Below are 24,371 nucleotides of genomic sequence, written 5' to 3' on the forward strand. Positions count from 1 at the left end.
TTTGCTAACCATCTTGATTTGATCTTGTTTTTTTATTAACTTTCACGATGCCACTATGCCTACACACAACTCTTATGATAACCGATCGTTTGTGACTGGATGTTTTTTCACGCATACATTTGCTAATCACTGGATTACACGAAGACGACATACCCTGTCCCTAATTCAGATTGATATTTCAATTGTCTTGTAATAAGTACCTGAATGCTTCCTCCTCGGTTTATGTCTTGGTTGAGGATTGTCCGCCGTACACCCATTTCTCCTGAAACCTCCGAAGAACGTCCGTATGAGTTAGGTTAGGGCCTAGCTAAGATGCCAGTCGTTTGCGCCGTAGAGAATGAAACGCTTATTACGCTCTATCGCACTTATATATGGAAGAGTGATAGAGAGATTTTTTTTTGTTCGCAACTTACTACGTGAAACTTCAATTTGCCAATTTCATAGAGTTACATACCTACCATCAGACTCGGTTCACGAAACTCTTATGGGATCACTTCGGTCTTGTTTGAGGTATAGAATCATATTTTAAGCATTGCATTAAACGGCCTTCATACCATATACATAATAAAACTTTCTTATGTTTCAGATTTGAACATGAAGAATGCAGAAAAAGTGAATATAAGCGCCATCAGTGGGAGCGTCGGGTCTGTTAATCAAGACGGAAGGTAAGAGTTACATAGGCTAGTACATACATTATTCAGTTAATGTTAGAATTGTCAAATTACAATTATTGGTACATTACGATACAAGTGCGAAAAATGGGAAATTCGAAAGAGTGGCGATAAAACCGAAGGGAGTGTATGAAATCGGCACGAGTTGCGAATCACCTATTTGCACTAGCATCGTACAATGTTTTTAAGTTAACTGAGTTTAAAAAACACCGTGTATTGTGGTTTAAACCATATTTCGCAAACTAAAACCTTTAAATTAAAATAGTTTAGCAATGGTCGCCTACGTATATTGTTCGTTGTGAGGCAAGCCCGCGCACGACCTTCGTCGATTACCAAATAGTGCAGGTGCTGATAGGATATACATAATACATACTTAATTACTTTTTCTGTCGACCGAACTTCATGTTATAAACTCGCATGGTTATCTAAGGCACCCCGTGTCAAATACAGTATGTAAATTAACAAAAGGATAAATATTAAAGTTAAAAAATACAAAAATACTTATTAAATCAAATGTCAGTTAGCGGAAGTCCAATTTAATTACTAGAATATATTTGATTTTGTTTGATATTTTACAGTTAGGTAGTATTTTCCTTGTATCGGTGTGGTGAAAATTTTTGTGTTTCACTCGGTGGCAAAATTTGTTTAACCTTCGTGCCTTGAAACCCCCGCGACGCTCAAGATTCCATTATTCGAACCAATTACTTATTTGTTTTACAAGGGGGCAAAGTTGTTGTTTAACATGCTTTGAAACAGCTTAGAGCAGTAGCTGGAGAAAAAGCAGCATTGCTTGCCTACAATGGCTATGTTGCATCAGTGTTAAGATATGGTATTTCAATATGGGGCAATTGTACAGATATAAACCAAGCATTCTTAATTCAAAAAAAGTGTGTTAGAGCGGTCTGCGGAGCTAAGCCGAGAGATTCTTGCTGGCCTTTGTTTAGGAGACTTAGACTGCTAACCTTATATGATATGTATATATTAGAATTAGGGCGCCTTGTGCGCAAACTTCCACTGTATTTCAAACTGACGTCCACAAATAGTAAGTATCAAATATCAAATATCAAATATCAAATATCAACATTTATTCAGCAAATAGGCCACAAGGGCACTTTTACACGTCAATATGGAATTTACATACAGCAAAAAAAAAACACATCAATAATTATAAAATACAACTAAGCCGTAAATATCAAATCAAACTAACATAGAGATGTATAAAGCCTCTAAATGTCGAATTACAGAAAACGCAATAACAATAGTATTGAAAAAAAAAAAACACAAAGATACAAAAACTATAATCTAAAATTATTTAGAGATGTAAATGTCTCTAAGTGTCATCATAACTAAAAGATTAAAATATATAGTAGTTAATCAAATTATCCTTAGAGATGTATAGGGTCTCCAAGAGTCAAAATCCTGTATACCTAATTAAAACATTCATTAAATTAAAGAAAATGATAGTAAAAATAAAATAGCATACGAGAACCGAATGAGGTGTGTCCATGTAATTATACTCAAAAATAAAGTTACTAAATATAATAGCTCGTGTTAGCTTAAATAGACCAGTCTCCACAAACAGCACCCGTTCACGAGTATGACGCGTATCTCAGCCATCGCCTCTCTCAACCTTCATTCGGGAAAGTGGCGACCCGATCAACAACGCCACCGTAAGCAAAGACTTTTAAGCGAGCATGACATATTCAAGCTGCCGGGCCATATTAATATTTAAATTGTAATAACGTATAGCTGTGAGACACAACATTTTGTTCTTGTATGTTACATGAAAAACGGTATATCTTCACATAATTACTAAGCAAAATGCCCTATATTGACTAAGAGATGTATAGGTCTCTCAAGTGTCAGAATCATTAAAAATATAAATATGTACAAACAAATTAAAAATAAAATTAAAACTTAGAGATGTATAAGGTCTCCAAGTGTCAAAAACTAAAATTAAATTAAGCAATATAAACAATATACCTAATTAATCGAGAACATGATGGTCTCATGTGTCAATTCTACTGGAGACTAGCATGATTAATTCACAATGAAAAGAAAAAAAAAGAAAAGAAAAACAATACATATTAACTCTTATTATACTATCGAAATCAAGCTGCCGGCTTAAAGGCATCTCTATCATCTATAAAATCATTTACAGTGTAGTACGCCTTACTCAACAAGGAGCGCTTAATGTGTGACTTAAATTTGTTAAGTGGTAAATTCGCTATATCAGTGGGAACTTTGTTATAAAAACGTGTACAGTTCCCGACGAAAGACGTACTAACCTTACGGAGGCGGTGGGCGGGCACAGAAAGTTTATGTTTGTTTCTAGTGTTATAGTTATGGATATCACTGTTAAGCTTAAATTCGTGGACGTTTTTCCGAACATACATAATATTCTCAAGTATGTATTGAGATGCAAGGGTAAGAATGTTCACTTCTTTGAATTTCTCTCTCAGGGATGCTCGAGCGCCCAGTCCATAGATAGAACGTACAGCTCGTTTTTGCAGCACAAATATTGTCTGAATGTCTGCCGCTTTTCCCCACAACAGGATTCCATACGACATAACACTGTGGAAGTAGCTAAAGTATACCAGCCTGGCCGTCTCTACGTTTGTCAGCTGTCTGATTCGCCTCACTGCATAGGCAGCAGAACTAAGTTTGCCGGCTAGAGTGGCTATATGTGCATGCCACTGCAGTTTTGCGTCTAAAGTGACTCCAAGGAAAACCGTTCGATCTTCGAATTCCAGCGTATTACCTTTTATTTTAATATTGCTGTTGTTTACCTGCTTGACGTTCGGCAGCGTAAATTTGATGCACTTGGTTTTCTTGGCATTCAAAAGTAAGTTATTTGCCGTAAACCAGTCTACTATGGTGGAAAGTGCATCGTTAATGTTATCGAAGCTGTTTTCCTTCCTGTCTAAGTTAAGAGCAAGGGATGAATTTAAGCTACAGATGCCACTATGTAAGACCTCTTTATTTAAGAAAAACTGTTATGTGATGAGTATTCTTGTGTATAATACGTTGCCGTATGAGATAAGACAATTACCCGACAAATTATTTACTACCAGATTACACAAATGGTTAAGAGATAAATACTTTTATTCTATAAACGATTTTCTGGATTACTCTATTAACTAAATGTATATTATAGTGACTTCAAATTAATTAATAATATCCTTATAATGTATGTAATAATTAAACTCTACTAGACTTGCATGTTATGTTAATGATTTTGGATTGTTTACTAGGTAAAGTTTGACATTGTAATAAAGGGTTTTTTTTTTAGCTTTTAGTTTGCATGCCATATTTTGGCTAAACATGTGATACTAAATTAATTTACTTTTGTCATCTGTATGCAATTACCATGTTTAAGCAAATAAATATTTCTATTTCTATTTCTATTTCTATTTCTAACCGGTAAGTAACCCATGCTACGCTCGTCTAGTGCTCAAGTAGAAGATACCTAGCGAAAAGGCACTGTTTATACCATCGGATTTTAAAATAAAATAAGTACTTGTACGAGATATAAAAATGAATAAAACTTCGTAGAAACTCATAGTTACAAAGTTCAAACATTGTTATAAATAAAAGACAAATTAACGTCAGGATCACCCACAACACAAAGCAATGTTATTACCCAATAGAGTGACTCTCATGCATGGGCAATCTCAATGAATAGCAGCTACTTATTCGTCATCTGTTGCGATATGGTATTATTGTTACTTAGAGGATCTGTAACACACTTTCACTTTTAACTTTGGAATCCCCCAATTTGGCCCAACAGCGAGCCAGTCGACTTGGGGCCACAACAGATAGCACTCCTCTGCAAAAATGGTAAGAGCTTTTCGGATACACGACACATGTGTTAATTTCGTGTGCTCGAACTTACTTCTTTTTTTTTTGTCTTTTGTAGAGACCAGCGACCATTATGTTACTTCTGTGCTGCATAATGGCTATAGCGAGCGCAGAGATAGAAGAAACTAAAGATTTGGAATTAGATAATCCGGAAGACTTGGAGAGACGACATCGTAGGCGTAAAAAACCTCAAAATACCGGACCCTGTGGGAGCGGATACGGGAGGACTTTTGGCTTTCAAGACTATACGTACATATCGGCACCGGTCATGAACTATTTTTTCGGATGTGGAGTTGCCCCTGTGCCAGTAGCACCCTACCCGCACCTGCCAGCGGCCGCACCCTACCCCGTGCAGATTGGAGTGAGCCAGTCGCAGCATCATGGGGGTCACCACGGAGGCCATCACGGAGGCCACCACGGTCACGGACACTTCGGGGGACAAAATCAAGGAGAACAGTTCATCGGAAATCATCCCTCGGGCTACGGCCAAAACCAACCCTTTTCCGGCCCAGGAGCATTTCAACAGCCAAATCGACCGCTCCAAAACGTGGTATCAGCAGCGGCCTCAGGCTTCGGCAATGTCCTGGCTGACTACATTAACCGCCCCAGAAAAACTCAAAAGCAGATTAACAGACAAGTGAATCAATTTTTGAAACCAATATATAAACTGTTTTAAGAATATTTAGTTTGTGATGTGTTAGTGTTAGTTCTAAGGCCGTGATGTGCATCCAAAATAATTCAACAAACTTTATTTAGATCATGTTCAAATATCGTTTTGATTGATCCGACCTACCGTAGTAAGTAGAGAGTAAGTACCTATACTACAAGTGCACTCATGAATGAGAATGATCGAACCTACCGCTGATTACGTGATCACATATTTGCTTTAAATAGATTTAAATTTACTTTTAAGAGAATTATTGAAATAAATAATTTAGCACATTTACCTAGCCTTTCTCTCAGTAGTGTATTAATCTATAAGTAGTAGGAGGTACCTCGACTTTGTTTCTGTTGTTTCAACTCCATGCACTTGAAACGGCAACTGTGTCAATAACTATTTTACTGTCTGTAGATGCGGTTTACAATTGCGATGCGAATTAAAATTAAAATCAATAAACTATACGAATTATGTTGTACTGTCGGCATCAATAGTAGGATAAGATTACCCATCAAAAGTATATCCATTCTCTAATAACTTCACAAAAAACGATTAGAGGTTGGCAGATACTTTCGGTGCGTGAGTTGTTCTATGCGCTACGTTTGATGCTGACTGTACCTGGTGCATGTAAAGCGATCAACTTGTTTTATTAGGTATAATTATATGTATAGACATACAAAATAGATAAACAGTTATTGTATTAGGTAACGAATAATAACAAGAATTCCCCAAAAAAATACTAAAAATACCTACACAGAATGATTTCCTACTCTTAGTGACTATATAATACGAGGGGTGTTCAAAATATTCTCGGTATGAGAATGAAAACAAACAAGTACGAAAAGTTTGATATTTTTATTTTTCAATATACTCCCCCCCTATGTTCATACACTTAAAAGATCGATCAATTATTTTTTTTAATCCCTCGTAAAAATATTTTTTATCTTTCGTATAAAAATGCTCCTCCACTGCCGCCTTCAATGCTTCATCGTCAGAAAATTTATTTCCACGCAGATCCTTTTTAAGATTGGGGAGCAAAAAGAAGTCGCTGGGGGCTAAGTCCGGACTATACGGTGGGTGAGTAACAGTTTTAAACCCACATTCAACAATAGCTGCCTTGGCAATATGAGCAGTATGGACGGGGGCGTTGTCATGCAGAAGCAGAATACCTTTGGTTAACTTTCCTCGCCTCTTTTCTTTAATTACATCCTTTAATTGACGTAGAATGTTAGCGTAGTACTGTCCTGTGATATTTACACCTTTTTCTTTATAATCGATTAGTAATACTCCTTCACAATCCCAAAATATCGTGGCCATGACCTTGCCAGCTGAAGGGATGACCTTGAACTTCTTGGGATGAGCTGAACCCTTAATGTGCCACTGCATGGACTCTTGTTTACTCTCTGGGTCATAATGATGAACCCAGGTTTCATCTCCAGTAACTATTCTTTGCAGCACCTCATCAGGATTTTCACCGCACAGGTCAATAAAATCGGAACAACAAGCTACACGCATGTCTTTTTGAAGCCGAGTCAGCATTCGCGGAACCCATCTTGCACTTACTTTTGACATATTAAGATGGTCATGTATAATATCATGTACGGTACCAATAGAGAGATTGGTTACTTGTGCTATAGATTTTACCTTCACTCGACCATCTTCCAATATAAGTTTTTCCACTTTATCAATATTTTCTTGTGAAGTAGCTACTACAGGCCGGCCAGGTCTAGGGTCATCTTCAATACTCTCCCTTCCGCGTTTAAACTCGCTTGACCACTTTTGAATGGTAGATAAATAAGGAGCAGACTCACGGTAAACACAATCCATTTCCTCTTTTATGGCTTTTTGATTTTTACCCTGTTTTGTCAAGAATTTTATTACGCATCGATGTTCTAATTTAGTTAACATTGTCAATTCGCACATGATGTTCATGTTTGTTCAGCAATTGCAGAAAATCAAAAGACTATCTCGGTTCGAATTATACTTTTTTTTAATGTCAATGAATAAACCTTAGCGGCCAGTAACGAAAGAAATTTTAGAAGAGGTCGTAAGATATCAATACCGAGAATATTTTGAACGCCCCTCGTATACCTTAAGTTTAAATCTACTTGTGTCCTTCTCCCCGCCTCATTTGACTCCATTTGCGCTGCGATGTATCTACCTAGGTCTAACTCCAATGAATTCCAATATATAATACCTATGCACCTGTGTATAGTATGTATTTATGTTAACAGTAACAACATTTATTTATTATTGAATTACTCACAGGATTCCGTCCGAGGGGTATGGCGTATTTCAGTCGAGAGAGGCCATCATTCCACTAGAAAAGTCGCAACTGGAGCTTGAGAATGCTGAGTCAGAACCGCACCAGGTCACCCATCCCACGTCGTAAGTTTTACGAGTAGTCATAAATATCTAAGTAAGAACAGAAAATACAAGGCCGGTCATGGAGAGAAAAACATTTTGTCTACGATTCGTAACAAAAATAGCGTTTTATAACGGGGGTAGGGAATTATTAGTAGGTAGGGTACCTATATATACTGGGTGTATATACATATGTACATACATATATAATTATAGCGATCCATTGGAGCACGCCATCTGGTAAAAACAAACGTCTTATGAATCACACTGTAGAGTTTAATTTTCTATGTGAAAGGGACTATCTATAAGAATTCTTAGATAAATGTGTAATTGAACGCTGAAAGCAGGTATTTAAATATGTTAATAGACGAAAAATGCGGTTGTACACTCAAGGTATGTATTATTTTAGGGCAAGAAGGTAGTGTGTACATATTTTTGGTACTTTGTCAGTGTCGATGTTTAATACCTTGACTGTACACTTGTACAGGCAGCAGCAAAAGTAGCGAACGGGTGAGGTGGTCTAAATACTCTAAATGATCTATAAGATAAGACGTTTATACCTCGATGAACACGCAGCCCAACGGGTCTACGTATGATTGGCGAGAGGCCTCGATTTGGCTTAGTCTAGAGTTAATTACGTAATGCATTTTTGATGATGGCTAATAGCAAGTACTTGTATATACTTTGTAAATAGAATCAAATTGTCCATGAATGTGCAGTTACTTGGACACGATGCTGCACATCTTCCGGGGAAACATCGGGTCGGGGCTGCTGGCCATGGGCGACGCCTACAAAAACGGAGGCATCGTCTTCGCCCCCATCATGACGGCTGTCCTAGGCGTCATCTGCGTCCACGCGCAACATCTGTTGGTAAGTCATCAATTGTAGTTTGGTCTGTTTGGTTAACTAAAGTGGAATTTCTTAAACTCGATAAGATGGTGACCGTTTCAGGCTAATTGAATTTGAAAAAATTTTTTTTTTGCTAATACATAACTAGTAGGTTTCACAGAGTTCATGAGCTCTGCCTACGCTACCACCCCTAAGTTCAGCATACGCAGAGTGATGGACCTTGATCATGTTTTGTCTCGGATTATGATAATTATTATAACTCCTTTCCGATCCGACAAATAGATACATTATGTACTAGAAATAGGTACATTGTGTACTAAATTACTAAACCAATGCCGAAACGATTGAGGAAGTATAGATTAGAATTGTAAATACATACTAACATACCTACCGTACCTACACTTCTTCAAAAAGTAGCAACTTTACGATGCAAGTTCTTTCATAACATACATTATTTTAGCTCAATTGTTCAGAGGAGATGCATCGCCAAACGAAAAGGGAGAAGGCACCAAACTTTTCGGAAACAGTGTCGCTGGTGTTTGAGAGCGGACCCCCGCGGCTGAGGCCCCTCGCCGCCGCCATGAAGGTGCTGGTCGACACCTTCCTGTGCATCACGCAGCTTGGCTTCTGCTGTGTCTACATCGTCTTCATCGCTAATAATGTTAAAATTGTAAGTGACGCTTACTTATCCTTGTATATTACTTAACTAGCTTATTTTGAATGTTGGTTAGGTACTCACAATTAAATAATAAGTAATGTTGGTGATAGTGATTTAGTAAGTAGCTGATTGGGTTCTGAGATCATCAAACCTAAGTGTCAGTCAAAAAGTAGCTGCTTATTAAGTTTTTGTCCAATCTAATTGAACATAATTCAATATATATGTACCTATATATACCTACCTATTATTTTTAATCAATTAATTTAATTACATAGGTACATTTAAGGTGCCGTAGGTTCAGACAGCAGAGTTTTTGAAAATTAACTACGGATATTTTAGGGTTTCGCTATGTCCGTCGCCAATCGCCATAAAAACTAAAAATATGAAAAATGCTTCTATTAATGAGCAATGTTATGGTTGATCGTACTCGTCGATTACTTCTTTTTGTTAAAACTTAAAAGTCGATGTTTGCCTCGATGACAATCGATTTACTCAACCCTATGTTTTTAGGGTTCCGTACCCAAAGGGTAAAAACGGGACCCTATTACTAAGACTCCGCTGTCCGTCTGTCTTTCACCAGTCTGTATCTCATGTAACGTGATAGCTAGGCAGTTGAATTTTTCACAGATGTATTTCTGTTGCCGCTATAACAACAAATACTAAAAACAGAATAGGTATAATAAATATTTAAGTGGGACTCCCATACATGTTTTTTTTTGCCGTTTTTTACGTAATGGTACTGAACCGGTTGTACGTTGTTTCATATACTACATTTTCGTAGAATTGCGCTTCATAGAAAATGTTTCTCATATTATCATTTCATAGAATGATCAGCTTCCAGTGCACATACATTGTAGAAGCTCTATTTGTATATTTTTTATAATTCAGAAAATTAATGTTCCGAAGTTCATTTTATGAAATTTCAGGTCACATATTATTATTCCTTATAATATTAAGTTTATATAAAACTTGTTTCCAAGCCTGCATATTCATAGAATTGTGTTTCTCATTTTATTAAACTTAATATTTTAATGTCATAGAAGGCTCAGTAACTCAATACTTACTTTGTCAGAAATTAAATCATAGACGTTTGTTGAATTAGTCTTCTAAATAAATACATGTAAAACTGTAATCGATTCAACTTATTATTAAATTACATTAAAACATTCAGTCTTTTATTAATGTATTTTATTGAATCTATTAAATTTTATTTAATCCAGCAACAGTTTGTTTCTGCGGTAGTCGCAGTTCTAACCTAACCTAACCTACTTTTCTGGCAACAGTTTGTTTCTGCGGTGGTCGCAGTTCTAACCTAACTTAACCTACTTTTCTGGCAACAGTCTGTTTCCGCAGGGGTCGCAGTTCTAACCTAACCTACTTTTCTAGCAACAGTTTGTTTCTGCGGGGGTCGCAGTTCTAACCTAACCTAACCTACTTTTCTGGCAACAGTGTATTTCCGCAGGGGTCGCAGTTCTAACCTAACCTACTTTTCTAGCAACAGTTTGTTTCTGCGGGGGTCGCAGTTCTAACCTAACCTAACCTACTTTTCTGGCAACAGTTTGTTTCCGCAGGGGTGCAGTTCTAACCTAACCTAACCTACTTTTATGGCAGCAATTTGTTTCCGCAGGGGTCGCAGTTCTAACCTAACCTACTTTTCTAGCAACAGTTTGTTTCTGCGGGGGTCGCAGTTCTAACCTAACCTAACCTACTTTTATGGCAACAGTTTGTTTCCGCAGGGGTCGCAGTTCTAACCTAACCTAACCTACTTTTCTAGCAACCTAACCTAACCTACTTTTCTGGCAACAGTTTTTTTCTGCGGGGCTCGCAGTTCTAACCTAACCTACTTTTCTAGCAACAATTTGTTTCTGAGGGGGTCGCAGTTCTAATATTACAATTCTTTGCATTGAGTTTCTTTTCAATAAATTTAAATGAAGTGAAATAATAATATTTGAAAAGAAAATACTCGAACTAAATGTTATATTAAACAGTTCCTATGAAATAACAATCTATGAAATCTGTGTCTACGAAACAAGAATACACGAAACATAATTCTACTGTTTGATAAGTTTCTAAATTTAAAAAGTTTGATAGTAATATTCATTCAACTGAATTTCTGTGAAATATGTTTCAACACTTTCAACCAAGTAAATAGTCTATGAAACAATAATATTGGAACTGAAAGTATATGAACCAAATAATATATGAAATAATTTCTGAGAAACGATATTCTATGAAATTTCTGTCTGTGAAATAGGGTGACACCTACTGAACCATTCGTACGCGAGTCCGACTCGCACTTGGCCGGTTTTTTGGGTGATGGGCAGGGCCGCGACCCCTGCGGAAACAAACTGTTGCCAGAAAAGTAGGTTAGGTTAGGTTAGAACTGCAAGCCCCGCAGAAACAAATTGTTGCTAGAAAAGTAGGTTAGGTTAGAACTGCGAGCCCCGCAGAAAAAAACTGTTGCCAGAAAAGTAGGTTAGGTTAGGTTGCTAGAAAAGTAGGTTAGGTTAGGTTAGAACTGCGACCCCTGCGGAAACAAACTGTTGCCATAAAAGTAGGTTAGGTTAGAACTGCGACCCCCGCAGAAACAAACTGTTGCTAGAAAAGTAGGTTAGGTTAGAACTGCGACCCCTGCGGAAACAAATTGCTGCCAGAAAAGTAGGTTAGGTTAGGTTAGAACTGCGACCCCTGCGGAAACAAACTGTTGCCAGAAAAGTAGGTTAGGTTAGGTTAGAACTGCAAGCCCCGCAGAAACAAACTGTTGCTAGAAAAGTAGGTTAGGTTAGGTTAGAACTGCGACCACCGCAGAAAGAAACTGTTGCCAGAAAAGTAGGTTAGGTTAGGTTAGAACTGCGACTACCGCAGAAACAAACTGTTGCTGGATTAAATAAAATTAAATAGATTCAATAAAATACATTAATAAAAGACTGAATGTTTTAATGTAATTTTAATAATAAGCTGAATCGATTACAGTTTTACATGTATTTATTTAGAAGACTAATTCAACAAACATCTATGATTTAATTTCTGACAAAGTAAGTATTGAGTTACTGAGCCTTCTATGACATTAAAATATTAAGTTTAATAAAATGAGAAACACAATTCTATGAATATGCAGGCTTGGAAACAAGTTTTATATAAACTTAATATTATAAGGAATAATAATATGTGACCTGAGATTTCATAAAATGAATTTCGAAACATTAATTTTCTGAACTATAAAAAATATACAAATAGAGCTTCTACAATGTATGTGCACTGGAAGTTGATCATTCTATGAAATGATAATATGAGAAACATTTTCTATGAAGCGCAATTCTACGAAAATGTAGGATATGAAACAACGTACAACCGGTTTTTTGAGATAACAGAGATACCTACTTCTGGCACGGCAAAATGGAAATATGGATTGTTATGTTGATTGCGAAAAATAATAACATTGAAACGGTTGCGAAACATTACATTGTAATGACAAGCGTACGGCGTGATTGTTCTGCTTTGCACGCTTCATTTAGCAGTCGGTCGCAGACCAACAACTCCTCAAAAAACATCAATAAATGATCTTTGTTCACGATAACGTCAATATACCACGCCTGCCCTCGAGACATGACTCTGACAGGTGATTAAATTGCAATTAAAATACTATAAATATACGTAACCGTAGCTGTTTAGTTACAACCGTCTACATATACATTTTGGTCTGATACCAGTATATTGTTTCTATGAACAACTTCGACTTTTCCTATGTCGAGACATAGCAGCACTTTGCACAACCATTGAATAGAATATTATGTTTTTATCAAACACCTGTGATTTATAAATGACTTGCGATTATTGCGAAAGCAGATATCTGTCATAAATTAACATAGACACGAAATGTTCATATTGAATAAACGAAAATAATAAATAACGATTACTAATTTAATGCGCAACACACAGTCGAATCGTTGCGTAATTACTTATTAGCCTTGGCCTGGTGCCTGATTTCGTAACTTACGGTGTCCTTAGATCTGCGAGCAGTACGGTATCCACATGGAGCTTTCGGTGCACATGATCTTCGTGCTGGTGCCGGTGCTGGCGTCGTGCATGGTGCGCAATCTGAAGTATCTGACGCCGTTCTCGACGGTGGCCAACGTGCTGATGGCGCTGGGCGTGGGCGCGGTGATCTACGAGGCCGCGCACGGCCTGCCCGACCTCAGCACTAGGGACTACATCGCCTCGTGGCGACAGCTGCCTCTCTATTTCGGGACTGCCGTGTATGCCTTCGAAGGAATCGGTTTGGTAAGTAACGGTGAGCCTAAAATACCTATGTTATTCATATTATGGCCAAGTCGATGCACACTAAACAATAGTAGCGGTAATTATCCAAGGTGATCAATCCAACTGGAGTGAGTGAATGAGAAGAACTAACGAACTCAAAATATAATTAAAGGTACTCCCGCTAAAGAACGAGATGCGGCGTCCCGAGCTGTTCCAGAAGCCCCTGGGCGTGCTGAACGTCAGCATGGTCGTGGTGGGCGCCATCTTCGTGACCGTGGGCTTCCTCGGCTACCTCAAGTGGGGCGACGAAGTGCAGGGCAGCCTAACGCTCAACATGGCTCCTGGTCATATGTAAGAACTGCCCGAATTTTTCATTCGTTTTACACATAAAGCCGCATCTGCGTTCCTTAATCTGTTCACACCATGCTTCCTTATAGACAGAGAATAGAGAGAGAGAATATTTTGTCCATCAGTTAGGTACGCCTAATAAAATAGAATAATTTAATCGTGTCATACAAAATCTAGGAAAAATGTAAAACACTTGTGTTTTTAACATTTAGAAATATTGGGAGTTTAGGGGTTAAAGAAAGAGTAGATAACGTCCTTAAGAGTCCCCAGCAAGCTCGGCCGAATTTCGCCTTCCCATACAAGTGGAGTTTCGTTCCTATTTTAAAGCTAGGTGTTGGATTGTAATGAAACTTTGCACATACAATGACATGACATGAGGTCTTGTAAGTACAAAGTTGCAGAGCAATCTATCTAGTCGTTTTAAAACAAGAGCGTAACTACGGTTGTATGGAAAACCGAGCTTGCTGGGGAGTCTTAAGTAGTATTTACATCGGGTACTTTACGTTTGTTCTCCGACATTACCTGATACATCTAACAAAGTAAGAACATTAGCAACTACCTACCTACGTGGACATATTTTTTGCTAATTGTGCATAAGTGCACACTACACTACAAACGTTGACAGCCATAGAGTCGTTCGATATTAATGGGCGATTGTTTCGATGTTTCCGCTAGCCTGAGTACCGTCGTGCAAGCATTGATCGCACTGGCCATGCTGCTCACGTACCCGCTGCAGTTCTACGTGCCCGTGGCCATCGCGTGGCCCGGCCTGCGCCGCAAGGTGGGCGCCGCCTCGCCAGTGGCCAAGGAGCTGGGGTTCCGGGCGGGGCTCGTGCTACTTACCTGTAAGTTAATTTCCTTTATTTCCACTTGTGTACGTCGGCACACAAGTAAGTACCGACCTACGTACGATTTATCAGTGAACAAGGCTTTTTAATTCTGATTATAGTACAAACGTAAAAGTTAAATAATTTACGGGTGTCCTTAGCCTCAAGACAAAAGATTAATACTTACCATGTAGAGATTTTACATACATTAGCTTTTAGAAACGCATACAGGGGCTGTTTTACAAACTAAGAAATTTACACTGGATGTCGTAATAAATTACAATTAATATCAAAGTACGAGTTTGTTGTTGAGAATTTACAGGATGTTTGGTTGTTCCTCCTAGAAACTTGATGATTATTATTAGATAAATACAAGTTTTTTTTTTCAAAGTAGTGACGAAGAGATGGACACTTGAATTAATTCAGAATTTAATATGATTTTCTTATCGGAATGGGTATGCACGGTAAAAAAATATTAAACTACAAGAGGTAGCTGTATATATATTTACCTTGACTACGTATACTCAAAAATACGATAAATAGTGTCACAAACGACAAGATATAAAATGCAGCAGTCGTAGGTACGGCTCCAAAGGGAATTAAATCACTACGTTTACGGCTCCAAATCGTGAACATTGTGATTATTATACATATGTCTAATACTTTGTGTACCTACCTACTTAATAGTTTGAAATTAGTAATGTTAGTGTTAGGTACATTTAAAGTTTGCTCCAAGACTAGAAACGGCCTGTAAGAGAATGTGTTATTTATATAACCTTTTTTTGTTTGCAGTCATTCTTGCCGAGAGCATACCCCAGCTGGGCCTGTTCATCTCGCTGGTGGGTGCCATCAGCAGCACGGCCCTGGCGCTCATGTTCCCCCCGCTCATAGAGATAGTGATGACCTCGCAGAAACAAGGAGGAGTACCATTCTACATGCTTGCCAAAGATATATTTATCATTTTACTTGGACTCTTCATATTTGTTACTGGTACTTATGAAAGTATATCATCCATTGTGAAAGCTTTCGTAGCAAAATGACAACTGGACTTATGATTTTTCTGTAAATACTTACCTGTGTAAATTATTATAACTTAGTTACGTAATACCAACCGTTTATAACACTAATTAAGCTTAAACTTGTATATTTTAACAGATTGACAATATGAAACGAGCCATCATTTAGTTGGAATGACAAACATTTTAAAATCTTATAGATTGCCATTAGATGACACTAAAAAAAACTAATTAGATAATTATATATGTTAGCTATAGTCAACTTCGTCGTGATTCATAGTCATTATAGACATTACTTTTATAATGAGCAGAAACAAATTTTAATTAACAAGACAAAGAAATTCAGAAGGTGGCCTCTATTCCGAAAGTAATAATTAATGGAGAATAAAAATGTCTAACCTATGTCGGTACAAAATGACTCCCATTGTTTCACCGATGTCCTTAACTTTCTAGATTAAAACAGACAATATTTTTATGAATAAATAGGTACATAATTAACGACTTATGTGACAAACGTTTAACTTAATTATTCCATAGATTCTTCCTGTCCTTTACTTTATATATAAATCGGTATCTTTCCTTCAGATCATACTCCTACATAATACAAGAGTAATGAAATAAAATGTCACAATATTTAAACTACTAAAGCAGACTGTGTGATAGAGCAAACATGTAATAAGTAGATTGATCAAAGATTGGTCAAGACGGCCATCTAAGAAGTACCTATGCCGACTTTGTATCTGGGACTCGCATGCCCAAGTGCATGCCACCTTACACATGCGCAATGTAAATCATGTATTTACCTACAACAGTGAGCGATGGGTCGACTACGTTGCAAAAACGGTTTTTATACTTCTATGGTAGGCTAAATAAGAGAAATTAATAATTGATTTATTACTATTGTAAAAACTTACGTAAAATAATAGTGTTTACATATATATAATCTTCCAATATAAATCTGTTCGGTCTGCGGCATACTTTTACCTGCCTCTGAGCATCTGTCCCTGCATGCTCGACTGAACTCTACTTTCCACACAGTAGTCGTTTGCTCAGTCATATTATAATTTAAGAAATTATGATTGTGAATACAACGAAATTGATTCACATGCTGCTCGGGATAATTTGAGCACGAAAGTGTTTTAATAAAGGTAGCATCATAATACCGTATAATACGGTAGTACTATTAGTTATTCTGTGGTATAATTACGTATTCGCTCTATATACTTACCTACATTATAGGTATTATGTAAGATGCCAGTTTGACTTTAAAATTATTTATGGGCGATTTATTAATTTTTAATCGAAATTCTGAGATCTAAACTATAGCTGGTCAACCAAATCTTGTCAGTGAAATAAGGCGCGAAATTCAAATTTTCTATGGGACGATATCCCTTCGCGCCTACAATTTTCAAATTTGCCGCCTTTTTCTACTGTCAAGATCTGGTTGACCAAGTATATTACGTTTTTCTAGCATTGTCTCGTATTTGGATTGTTTCTTCTTTTTCCTAGCGTTTGTCACGGTTATTGCCACGGCTAATGGGACCCTGGGGTCCGCTTGGCAACTAATCCCAAGAATTAGTGTAGGTAGGCACTAGTTTTTGATTTTAGATTTATTAGATTAGAGCAATAATACCTATGTTTCTATAAAACGTGTAGCGTACTTACCTGTAGCCAACGCTTTGGCCATTCACTATCTAATCTGATGATTTACCTACCTAATTAGCTAATTACTCAGCTACATTCTACTGTGCTTTAATCTATTTAGCCCTTACTGATTTGGTACTACATTTGTATTATGAGTAACTATGCCACAGATACTTTAAAGCCTCACTTTTGCCAATAATCTTGGTAGGTATTTTGTGAACCAACCTTACAAGCTAACTACTTATGAGTAAAATTGCAAATCATTCGTTTATTTACCTAATATATTAATAATTCAATATATTTTTATTGTGATCGTAACTGATACGAAGTAGCTTTAGTAACGATAAGTCTGTGATACAGTGAGAGTGAAACTAATGTGATCGATTATGAAAACTGTATTTATTATTTTCTAAGACAATTATGCGTAGGTAACATTATTAGTCATAGTCGCAAGTTTATAACTGTAATTTTCCAATTGACTAAACAATAATGACACATGAAATACAGATATTCAAATATGAAGAATTTATTACATAAATAAATTGGTGATAATCGGTACCTGCTCTGTAATTTCAATATAGAGTCCGTTCGGAAAGAGAAGAGTCGTGGTATGTATGGGGCCCCATACATTCCACGACTCTTCTCTTTCCGCACAGACTCTAGTAACTACATATAATATTACGTGTTGTATAATTACACACCTACTTAGATCGATAGAACCGGAGTATCGGCGGAATGAGTTCATAAATGCATATAACCTACATTCTAAGCCTCTTTTTAAATAATGCTGTTAAAGACCTAGGGTTTTAGTGCATGTACTTTAACATCTAGACAGATAAATGTAATCTTAGTTGAAAGATCTTTAACCCTCAAAACCCTTACAACCCTTAAAAAGCCTTATATAATGGAATACATAACAACAAAAACCCTGGAAATATTTAACAACACGCGCCCACACTTGGGGATCGTGTTTTAGAAAAAAATCGCTGCTACAGACATACCTATATATTTATTAAGTTTGACGGATATATACAGTTGACAAGATACAAGATTGAAGTTATTTTATGAATTATTTTGTTGCTAATGCATTTCAGACGCCAAGTCGCCGACTTTCGTCGTTATTGCCCAATACGTAGGCGAAACGATACAAACAGCGAACAGTACCGAACATTAGTTATTAAATCATTCCTTCGTCAACAGCATTATTCAAACAATAACAAGATATCACTGCGATGTAAACTACAGTAGTTGCGCTTTGCATCATAATTATAACCCAGTATGCTATCTATAAATTAACGCGGCACCACAACGATACGGCGATGTAAACGTTTTCTTATTTGCATGTACAAGTTTATTAATAATTTCTCATTCATTTCTTTCGTGAGATCTATACGATACCATGTTGAGAAAATACAAACAATAGGGCAAAGTAAAACGCGCCTCGCGTCCGATTCGAAGGATCAACATAGGTTACGTAACATCACGCAGTTTTTATGGCTATACATATATTTGTCATACATGAGTGTGTATCCCATTTTCCATTACCGGGATACTTTTACACAAATTTGTGAACATAAGTGTCAAAAAAATACTGCCGGGCTAGCACGTACACAAGTGCTATAGGCTAACCGTCCCTTTATAATAAAGCTAGACAAAGACGGGATACTGAGACCTGTGCTAGCCCTGCTAATAAACAAGTTGTTTTCCACTTCTCAAAACTTAATAAAGGACACTGGAGCCAAAGTTCTAAATGTAATTAATATTAGTACACAAAACATCAAATGCATGGGTTTTTAATGAATTTTCCCCCGTTGTTACTTAATTTTACGGAACAAGAACACAAATTAGCACCTAAATTATGTAGGGCCTCTTAATATTACGTACGCACGTAACCATAGTGTCGCGGTAATCAAACGAGTTCTCCTTATTCACAATTTCACACTTCTTAACAACCTATACTCGTAAATAATACTGGCATATTCACCGGTGACCAGCAGAAGTTGCTAAGCGGGCGAGGTGTTCAAAATTACCTTGACGCGCTCTTATTATCTTAACAATAAAGTCGCGTCAAGATCTTTTTGAGCACCTCGCCCGCTTAGCAACTGTTGCTGCTGATTGTACAGCAAGCTTCAAAACACTACTCCAGCACTTTTGATACTGTCGCACTAAGTTAACAATCATTTCTCAAATCAATAAAATTAAAATAATCCTGTGATTTTAACTGGGAGGTTTACCATGCCCAATTCATTTCATTTTTTGAGAACCCTTGTTTCTCAATTCCCATGATAATTAAATGAAGGGCGATGGCGTAATCCTCTCTAAAAACGCATGCATAACAAAATATGTACATATTTTTTGCAATATTCCAAATTAAATTACGAGTAGGTTTCGTAGTCCTTACATGCATACTTGAGATAAATACAAGTGGCATATCACAATTATTCAAGGTTCGCAGTTTAATTACAAGGTTACAATTAAATATTACATTAGTAATGGTATGAATCGTTCATTGTTTTAGTTTTTCTTACATTTTATGATCAATATGTTACGTTGCAAGCATGACTTTTATTACCAATTGTATGACATCTTGTTTGTTTCTATAGCGTGTCTGTAAATCCCAAGGATTTTCCTTTCACACGTCACAATTTTATTAATTCCGATGGGGAGCTGGCGTGAATCAAAAGGAGACTGAAAGTTTACAAGTCAGTCATAGGATTGAGAGATCGTGGCTCCAATAAGTAGCTCGGTATCTATTAATAAGGGTTATGCAGATACAGAAAAACTATTTTGTTCTCACCTTTCCCAAAAGTACCTTTAGCATGCTAAGTAAGGGTATAGCCGGGTAAGCATGGCCAAACTGCCCTTAGCGAAAAAAACAATTTCCTTTTACTGGATTATTAACCTATGTATATACATCCCATACATATGTAGTGCTTTCACCAAATATTAAGCCTCAAATGCTTCAGATTTAAAAAAAAATGCAAATAAAGAAAAATATTTTTTATTTTATTACAGCCAAAGTACTAATCCGATTTCTTTGTAATTTGGGTATGTTGTATATACAATTAAGGTCGCTTTCTGAAAAAAAAAATATTGAATTATCTCTTAAAATAATAGTAAAAAATTGAGATGAAAATTTTCAGAAAAATAAAAAAAATACATGCGAGATAGCGACAGTTATCAAATTTACATATTTCATGTAGAATTTAATAATGTTTAACATATATTTTTTTCAAAAATTAAAATCGGGATTAACAGTGTGAAAAACTCGAATTTGTAACATCCCATAATACCTTCTCTTCATACAAAATAACTTGTACGTTATACTAGACTAGAAAGTTATATTCCCAACGCAATTTGAATTTAGAACGCGACTTATTTTGCTGATCGCGGACCTTAAACTCCGTCCGTGGCTGTATGCGGCTAGGGCGAACGGCATTCAGAGATTTAAAAAAAAAAGCGCGGGAACAGGAATATAGGCACGAATTTTATACAGAGCGTTAACGATTGAAAAATGTCTGTTCCTTTGATGAATAAAATACGTCACATTCTAAATTCAAATTCGTAAAAACTGCGTTCACAATATACTTCATTCGTTTATGACTACTTAGCTTTGATTGTATGAAGAGAGAGTATTATGGGATGTTACAAATTCGAGTTTTTCACACTGTTAATCCCGATTTTAATTTTTGAAAAAAATATATGTTAAACATTATTAAATTCTACATAAATTATGTAAATTTGATAACTGTCGCTATCTCGCACGTATTTTTTTTATTTTTCTGAAAATTTTCATCTCAATTTTTTACTATTATTTTAAGAGATAATTCAATATATTTTTTTAAGAAAGCGACCTTAATTATATATACAACATACACAAATTACAGAGAAATCGGATTAGTACTTTGGCTGTAATAAAATAAAAATTATTTTTCTTTTTTTGCATTTATTTTTAATCTGAAGCATTTGAGGCTTAATATTTGGTGAAAGCACTACTTATATATAGGTTAATAATCCAGTAAAAGGAAATTGTTTTTTTCGCTAAGGGCAGTTTGGCCATGCTTACCCGGCTATACCCTTTAGATAATTTTTTGTGAAATTTTACCAAACCATTGGTAAATATGTAGCCGGATGACGATAATATATGGATCTACGAATTCATTAAAAACATTGTATGTACCACGACAAACGTATCCTTATTTGCAACGCAGCTTTGTTCTAAATATTGACTTATTGGTTACGCAGTGACATTTGTATTCGGAAGTGACGGTGACGCACTGTGTTTGATGTAACATTTCATTAGTTCTGTCCCATTTTGGCAGAGAAATTTAACAAGCATAAGAATAAGAGAAGGAATACTTAGTTCATGCAGAAATTTTGGTTTTAATATCTTTCGTGAAAGAACGAATTTTGTTTTTTGGAAAATTTAGAGTAAAATACTTAAGTTACTAGGAATTCGCGTTTTATGCTGCACATCGTAGTGGTCACGCGGGCCTCCTCCATCGACCGCATAGCCAACTCTAAGATTTCTAAACTGTTCGTTCACATCATTAATTCAATAGATTCTCAGAAAATAATAGGACTGTATGGAATTCACCATTCACGATAAACATAAGGAACTAAAATTTTATAGGTAACTTAAATACCTAGCTACTAACTTTTTTAAATTAAATATAACTTACGTATCACTAACATAATAAATTAGGCTCGTGAAAACACGTCCCGCGACAAGTCTTATCTTTCCTGCAGAGGCCGTAAACCTACACCACCAATACAACCGAACAATACTATACTTTAATCATCATAATCATAATCATAATATTTATTGATAATATAAATTACATGTCACATTTTATACAGTGTATAAAGATTATATTTAAGTATTAATTTTCACTACATAATGTAGGTTGTATTTAATATAGTACATCTACCTTTACCAAGCAATGCAAGTTAAATTAGTGATCAGCGATAGTATTCCTAACAAAATCCACATACTTCACCTCTCACGTGCGTACGAGATTTATTAAATAATTAAATAATTCAATAAATACTAATAGTCTCCCGGTATCTACTACAAGTCAACAGAGCCAAAACTTATGGTGCCGATGGACGTCTATTTTACACCAGCGGCACTAAAAGTTGTAGCACCGTCAATCATACAAAGTTAGTATTAATCATCTTCAATAATAACTTTTTTGGGTAGTTTACACAATAGGATAACGGCATATCGACAGCCAAGTGGAATTTAACCACTTTATAAAGAATAAAGGAACATTCATTATGTATTACATTTTTTTAAAGATAAATAGAATAAGAGAAGAGAAATAAATAAAAGAATAATAATAGAATAAACAATTAATTTTCTGTCTTATTAATTCACTGGCCGTTAGGTTTAATGTTTAATAAAAAGGCATCTTCCGATTACCAGCTATAAGGAACTAAATTCTAGTGTTATAATATAACTGCAATACTACATGTAATACGTTTTCAGTCGAAAATCCCTAAGACACTTTTGTTGTTCATTAAAATACATGTTCTAAGTACGCCTTAATAAAATAAAATTAATAATATGTATGAAAAACCTTAACCCATTTTGAATATACTAAAGTACAAAGAGCCTCTCTTAAAATCTATAATACTCAAAACGACGCACGTGAATCACGCGCACAATTTTTCGCTCAAAATTCGAGGCTAATCACTTTACCTATGGATACTTACAAATATTAAGATACACCTCACATTTACGTAGTAATCAGAATATTGTATGCAGTATGAACGTGTCAAACCGCTTTATATTTTGAAACTGTCAAAATGAGCTAATAAATTATATATCACAATTTAAACTATTGTATAAACACATTACCAAATTCGGCATGCTATCGGATTTACACTCATAGTTTATCAAAATTATCAATTTAAAATATGCGTGTTTAATAAAAGCAAATTTGTGTAATTGTGTAGAAAATAATTAAATATTTAATTTAGTTTATATTTATTATAATTTTTCTAATTCAGTGAAATTGTTTACACGCCGAAAAGGTACCATGCTTGCCGCTAACTATCTATTAAGAGGGGGCTAACAAAAAATTATATTCTATATTGAATTTTTACGTTTTAATCAAGGCCAAATGGAAAAATACAAATGAAACTAGATTATACTTGCGAGAGCAGACACCAACCAAAATCATAGAAAGTTAAAGCTGTGTTGATAGAAAAAATATACTAAAACATGTCTATTTTTCATTTATTTTCAGTTGTATATCGTTACCTACTCTGCATACCATAGCAGTATAATTTTATAATAAAATAGCGCCACTTGTACCATCCCACTAACCCGGGGTTAACCGGTTAAACCTGGAGTTACAGTCAGCAGCAATAGCTGTTAAGCGGGCGAGGTGTTCTTCAAAATTACCTTGACTGATGCTCCTATTTTCTTAACAATAAAGTCACGTCAAGATCATTTTGAAGACCTCGCCCGCTTAGCAACTATTGCGGCTGACAGTAACATGCTTACCAGTACAATTTGACACTGGGTTAAAGGTGTATCCGCTTAACCTTGGGTTAGTGGGATGGTGCAAGTGGCGTTTAGTGATATAGCTCAGGGATCTGAGCAAAATTTTATTCAAATATATTTTTTCAGAGGAGCTAAGATAAGTAACAATAGGCACAGGCATATATTTTGTCGCAAGTTTCACGCGGCGCGCCATATCTTACGTCTCCTTCTAATTTCTTGGCTTTACGCCCCCTCTTAAGTAGCCTAATAAGTTTTTTATCGTTACTGCCATCCAGGCGGTTTTTATAATACTAGTCGATAAAGACGTGACAAAAATGTCATTTAACAATATCCAATAAGGCTATTTATATAATGAAGTGCAGATTCTATCTAAGGCCCTTTTTAGCAGTTACTGCCGTAGCGGAATGTAGGGCAACTGCTAATAGTGATTGTTTAGCTGATACATTTCGTAAAATACAGTAACCCGACGCGGTCTACTGACAAGTTTTTTAATCACTTCAAAACGAACGTTATATAGATGGAATTATATGGCTCTTAATCGTGAGTAGTAGCGTGCCGCTGTGGCCTTCCTCCTATAATGATACTATGTTAACGGCACCAGCAAAATTTGGAGCATCTTTGATATTTCACCAACACCTTTGTCCTATTCCTCCTTTATATTTTTGATGTATTTAATGAAAGATATTAAAACAATGGGTTTC

General features: G+C 36.0%; 2 protein-coding genes across 2 annotated transcripts; both read left to right on the forward strand.

Annotated features, from left to right (window-relative positions):
* The first annotated feature begins 588 nt into the window (after positions 1–588).
* LOC134660725 (proton-coupled amino acid transporter-like protein CG1139) lies at positions 589–15,557 on the forward strand. Its single transcript, XM_063516509.1, has 8 exons — positions 589–665; positions 7,459–7,578; positions 8,274–8,424; positions 8,864–9,073; positions 13,070–13,342; positions 13,494–13,672; positions 14,345–14,514; positions 15,289–15,557. The coding sequence occupies exons 1-8, from the start codon at positions 595–597 to the stop codon at positions 15,534–15,536; spliced, it is 1,422 nt and encodes a 473-aa protein (XP_063372579.1). The 5' UTR covers positions 589–594; the 3' UTR covers positions 15,537–15,557.
* Positions 4,210–5,240, forward strand: LOC134661261 (major prion protein-like). Its single transcript, XM_063517246.1, has 2 exons — positions 4,210–4,511; positions 4,591–5,240. The coding sequence occupies exons 1-2, from the start codon at positions 4,509–4,511 to the stop codon at positions 5,206–5,208; spliced, it is 621 nt and encodes a 206-aa protein (XP_063373316.1). The 5' UTR covers positions 4,210–4,508; the 3' UTR covers positions 5,209–5,240.
* Positions 15,558–24,371: the final 8,814 nt, after the last annotated feature.

The sequence above is a fragment of the Cydia amplana genome, chromosome Z (assembly GCF_948474715.1).
Source record: "Cydia amplana chromosome Z, ilCydAmpl1.1, whole genome shotgun sequence".
Lineage (NCBI taxonomy): Eukaryota > Metazoa > Arthropoda > Insecta > Lepidoptera > Tortricidae > Cydia > Cydia amplana.